Here is a 5,625-nt window from a genome sequence, read left to right on the forward strand (position 1 = left end):
GACCCACGACCTAGCCGGTGTGGGGGGCCCTGTGGCGGCCCCGGAGCGTGACGGGGGCCTCCGTCACCACAGGCAGATGCTGCTCTACTCCCAGGAACTGGAAGAAGACTATACGCCCTGTGAGGAGGACCTCTTTGTGCTGTAAGTCAGCCGGGGGCGGCGGGGTGGGGCTCCCCCCAGGGTCCCCGAGCACTCGCCGCCTCGGGCCTCCACCCCTCCCATGTCACTCTTGGCCGGCCAGGGCTGTCCTTTATCGCTGCCGGGTCCACTGAGAGCTGGGCTCCGTGTGGCGTCCACCGTGAGCCCTAAACTGCCATTGGGGGACCCCCGGCGGAGTTAGGGGACGAAGCAGGGAAGAGGAAGATGCGAGTCCTGACGTTTTGTCTTTCCATCGAACATTCAGCTCCAGAGGTCCACTGCCCGGAGGCGTCTGCCCTTCGGGGTTCAGGGGCTTCTTGCTTCGTTTGAATAAAGCAGTTGCTTGCGTTGGGTATTACGGGACAGTCAGAAACGTTAACTTTTGAGCCTAGTGAAGCCGCCTTCCCCGATGCGCTGGTTGGTGGTCGGGGCAGGAGCCCTCGGCTCCATGCCTTACAGCGTTTGTGTGATTTCTGAGCGGCTGCGTGCAACGGCGCTCGGCAGGCCTACAGATCTGTAATGGGAACGGAAACCAGTTCTCCTGGCTTCCTGTTTGGCTTCTTGCCCCCGTCCCGGGGTGGGGGTGAGGAGCCTGGCACTTGCAGCTAGAACCCTCTCTGGCTGGGATGTTGAAAGCGTACCTCCCCACCCACCACGACGCGCAGGGCTACAAGTATTCGGCATTGAGCAGCGAGCCAGGAGTGTCGTCAGGGTCTGACCCGGTCCACTGAACCTGAAATTCCTGAGCCTTTAGAGCTTCTTTGGGCACTAGGTGTCTTGGCAGAACCAGAGAGCCCTGTGGAATAGCGCCGAAAGGTCTAGATAGTTCATGCCTTTTCTGAACGTGGCTCCTAAATTTATGTCGTGCTATAAATCAGTGACCCGTAAATCATGCTCTGTGTATAATCCTCNNCCCCCCCCCCCCCCCAACACACACACACACAGAAAGTAACCAAAGGAAAACATACCCGAGGGTGATAGGGAGCTAGGGCAGTATTGGTGACAGCAGGCTCCCTGTCCCCTCTGCCTTTCACTCCCAGCCACGGTGGCCATCAGCCAGCCCCGTGGCCACCTAGCCTGAGCCCCACCTCTCGGGTGTGGACGGCCAGCGGCAGCCTGGCATGCTCTGCGGTGGCTCTCAGGGCCCTGCTCTGTCCCCGCTAAGTCTCATCTATGATGCTGGCCCCAGTGCCCTGTCCGGGGCTTTGAAAGTGAATTTTACTTTCTCACATTAAGTCTTGACCTCAGAGCTGCATCATCCGGGGTTTTCTGGGGTTTCAGTTTGTCTTTCTCTCCCCACCCCACCCCCGACTAAGCAGAACGAGGAACGCCATAACCTTCCACAGGAAAGGTGGCTTTTGGGAGGCAGACCATCACTTGTGCGGGGACTTGGCAGGTCCTGCCATGACTAATGCCAGTGGTTTCTTTGCTAAACTTGGTGTCACTTTAATAACCCTTGAACTTTGGTCCTAATGTTCTTATTTTTCAGAGATCTTTCTGATTTTTGAAACCATTTAAAAGCATATGGAAGAAAGCAATGTAGTTTTGGTTCTTCACGTGTGGATTATTTGGTGACACCCCCCCCCTTTTTTTTTTCCCTGTCCTCCCTTCCTTGTGTCTTATCTTGTGAATGCAGGTTTTTCCTAGAGCAGAACAACCGGATATTTCAGACTCTGTTGGAGGTGTCCGCCAGTCAAGACAAAACTCTGACCGCTGAGCACGCCCGGGGCATGGGTCTAGACCCCCAAGGTGACCGGAGCTTCTTAATGGACCTGCTGGAGGCCTATGGCATCGACGTCATGTTGGTCATTGACAACCCCTGTTGCCCATAGGAAGAGCGCGCCCAGACCGGTGAGCTGCTACTCACGTGGGGAGTTCACGCAGGGCCCTGGAGGACCTCAGTTTTTATTAAGTTGACACAGAGGAATATGGTTTATACTTTCCAACAAGCGTGATTTTTTGCAATCTCCTTTCTCCTTTCCTTCCTAGTGGTAAGATGAGACCACCTTGGTTTTGTGCCCTGCCCTGGTACCATGTTGGAACCGACCACTTTCTCCCAGAGCTGCTGCCTGGGTTTGGTCAGAGGCGTTTTCTGCATAGCTTCTCTTGTGTCCCGGCTGAGTGACTTGAGGGAACGTGGTGAAGGCCGTCTGTCACTGGGAGCGGGCTGAGCTTCGGAAACACCGGGGTGGACTGTTAGAAAGTCTCCACGAGTTTCATCCCTTGCGGTTCTCTGTCCAGTGTGGCCTGTGGACGTGCATCTCTTGAAGGTGGAAGCTAGACCTCATGATCTTCCAAGGTGTTTGATCAGTTCTGGGAGTCCAGTGTTGGGGTCAGATCCCTTTTCCTGTTCCCTGGGGCAAATCTGTGTCTTTTCTGTCCATGTGAGTCGAGCCCTCAAAAAGGAGCAAGACACTGTTTCCGTCACTAAGCTTGAGCTTCTCTGGGCACAGAATGACAGGAAGAGGTTTCTTACCAGCCAGCTGAAAACTAAAATTGTAGAATGAGGCATTGAAACTTTCCTCAAAGTAATGAACGGTGGCCACTCAGTGTAAAACTCCTTTCTCTGCCCTACCCACCCCCCCCGCCCCCACCAGGGTGGCCCTGGAGCTGGCAAGCAAATTCATTTCACAATTTCGTTTCCTTTAAGGGCTAACTTTGCTCTTAGAGTGATTTAGGTATTTTTAAAGAGTAATATTTGTTCCCACCAAAGGTAGAGCAGTTGGGGTTCAAACAGGATGGAGAAGAAGATGTTTCTCCATCTGAGAGTTCTCTGGACATGTCACCGGCAGAACCTCGGCATCAAAACGGAGATTCGCTGGAGTCCGTAATCCAGCAGGGATCTGGGCTGGTCACTCAGAGTTTGGAGCATGGGAACATGACCGGGTACGAGTTTGGAGCCCTCACAAACCAAGTTCTTGTCAGCAGAGTTGACATTCCTTGAGCTAAGTAGTTGGGCCAGAGATGGCTGGATTGGTTGGAATTTGACAGCCCAGGGAAGGGCTTGGAACCCCCGAGCGTCAGTGAGGAGTTCACCTGCGCCCCCCTGACATGTTTCGGTCTGGGACGGCGCCTGTGGGTCCCTGGCTGTCCTCTTCGGCTCTGCCTTCCAGGGATGCCAACTTAGGTGAGACCGTAGGTGTTTGAAGCCAGCTCCTATGAGAAGAGTTGAGGGCTTTTTTGACCATCCTTGAGGATTTTGTCTTAGGCTCCTGGGTTTTGGTGACAGCTTCTTCCTTTTCGATCTTCTTGCCCGGCTCCGTTATTGGAATGGCCATCCAGGTATCAATGTCTGTGACCAGGGTCCAGCCAGGCTACAACACACAGCAGAGAAATAACTCTCAAGTGGATGGAACGCAGGTCTTAGAGCTTTTTAGGGCTCACTGCTTTATTCAAAAATATTTTCACTATAGTTCCGCGACAGGGGATTCAAGACTAAAGAAACTCACGTGTAAAAATGCAAATACATATTGATTAATCAAAGTAGCGTCTTTTATGTAAATATATAAATAAGTTTGGGCATTGAAATGTAAACTGTACAACGAATACACTTTTCTCCTCTGCAGTGTGGATTTAGCCATTTCAGTGATATAGATGTTTACAAAAAAGCTTCGCCGCCTCTTTCCTTGAGGAGCAACCCTCTCTTGTCTCTGGGGAAGGAGCGGCCTTTCTGACTTGGGTCAAAGAATGGTGACTTTTAGCGGTGTCTGAAGGCTCAAGGTTTTGTAAGTTAAGGGGTGGTCCAACCGAAGCGGGAAGGGTCGGATTCTCTTAGTGGACATAGGCCCCCTTCCTCTGGGATTGAGGGGTTTGTTGGAAGAGGACTATCTTTAAGCACGTCCGTCCCCGCACCCTTCTGCATGCAAACCCTTGTGTTTCTGTGGAATTCTATGGAACTCCAGGCTCCTAAGTGCTCACGTAAAGGTCGTAAGGTGAAATAAGTTTCCTGTACTTCCCTTTGAATGGTGGGTTGGGTAAACTCTTCCAGGCGGCTGCGTGCGGTCCCCTCGCGCTCGTGCAGGGCGCCGGGGCCTGGGTGCGGAGGGGCATACACGAGTGAGCCTCGGCGCGGCTGACCCCAAAACAGAACTTGCCCCCCTCCCATCCCGTATTCCGTTTATGAGGGAACCCAGCCGCCCTTCCCTTGGCAGCCTCCTCCTCGGCCAGAACCCAGCACAGCGCCGCCTCTGGCGGGCTGGGCAACAGGCCACGTGGCGCTCTAGTCACTGTAACACAGAGCCACTTGTTCTTGAGGTCACCTTTGGAAGGCTCTCTTTGTACCCGCCTCTGCTCCCAGCCCCTCGCCCTCTCCCCAGTGTCTCCAGATAGCGGCACCACCCAGCGTCGTTCGCTGCCCCGTCCAACCCTCCTGCTTTTGGTCAGAGGACGTGGGTCCACATGCTTCTTCACCACTTCATAGATCAATAAGCTCTGGAGGTGCAGGATCGTTAACCACTGACTCCTTGGGCAGAGTTGGAAGCCGGGGGTGGGGTGGCTGGACCCGTGAGAGCCTTCTGCCCTTCTCAGCTGTGGAACCTCACCCCTCCCCTGCTTCATCTCAGCTGGCTTGGTCCTCTGCGAACTTTCAGTTCGAGCTGCTAATGCCATGCTGTGAGCCATGTGCTCACCTGAGACACCCGGGCTGCTGCTGTTGTGGGACCAGATCCAGGCCCGAGGTTTACTGATGTCCCGCCAAATGTGACAAAGTCCCATTAAGGTGGGTTTTTCCGATTCTGCAGCGTCGGCAGATGGTAATAGTCAGCCTTGGAGAAGATGTCCAGTGGCGTGCTGACTTAGGATTCTTCTTCAGGAGTCAGAAACGGTGGGATTGATCTACGAGACCAAAAAGTGTGAGCTAAACAATTTGTTTAGAATTAACTATGCTTTAATCAAGCACGAAGCACTCCTGAGGCTCAGTGTCGATCTGTTCCTGTATGGTTGTGCCACCTGGGGCTTTGCACAGTCCTCGGGCAGCAGGACGGCCATGAGTCAGAGGGCACTCGCCTCCCACAGCTGCCATCCGGCTCTTCTTCCATTTGACCGGGGGAGGGGGGCTGAGGTCACTGGTAACGACAGAAGTAATCTGGCCCAGACCTTGCATCTATAACTTACCTTGTTTTGCTCCCCGTGAAAATCAAGATGGGAAACTGAAGTGTAGCACAGGGCACAGATCATTCTAAATACCACCTGAGAAGACTCATTTATCAGTGTAACTCCCTGATATTTTAGCTGGAAGATAAAGGCAAAGGTAAATCAGAGCTGAATCGCTGTTTTTCATTCCGGTGGCTACGAGAACGAGCTTGCTATTTGTCTTGATACACTGAAAGCCCTTCCAACACAGTAAAAGGTGAGATTATTCACCTTTTAACCGAGGCCTTTTAGGGAAGCTTCTGTAAAGGGCAGTCACGAATTAACTTTTTAATGGTAGGACGCAACCCTCTGGGAAGAGGCAGGGACCTCAGGGACCCTTGGGATTCCCCCCCCCCC

The 5,625-nt window shown here is 53.3% G+C and overlaps 1 protein-coding gene across 2 annotated transcripts in view; it reads left to right on the forward strand.

The window, feature by feature from the left end:
- The window catches only part of DENND11 (DENN domain containing 11), a 31,679-nt gene extending 26,071 nt beyond the window's left edge, over window positions 1-5,608 (forward strand). The window contains exons 7-9 of one of the 2 annotated variants that reach the window (XM_077781057.1): window positions 73-141; window positions 1,775-1,989; window positions 2,128-5,608. In XM_077781057.1, coding sequence (XP_077637183.1) covers window positions 73-141; window positions 1,775-1,970 — 265 coding nt within the window. In that variant the 3' untranslated portion in view covers window positions 1,971-1,989; window positions 2,128-5,608. The remainder of the gene's footprint in view (window positions 1-72; window positions 142-1,774; window positions 1,990-2,127) is intronic. The other variant, XM_077781058.1, reaches the window with a different exon arrangement.
- The last annotated feature ends 17 nt before the right edge of the window (window positions 5,609-5,625 follow it).

The sequence above is a fragment of the Crocuta crocuta genome, unplaced genomic scaffold, assembly GCF_008692635.1.
Source record: "Crocuta crocuta isolate KB4526 unplaced genomic scaffold, BGI_CrCroc_1.0 scaffold228, whole genome shotgun sequence".
NCBI classification, from domain to species: Eukaryota; Metazoa; Chordata; class Mammalia; order Carnivora; family Hyaenidae; genus Crocuta; species Crocuta crocuta.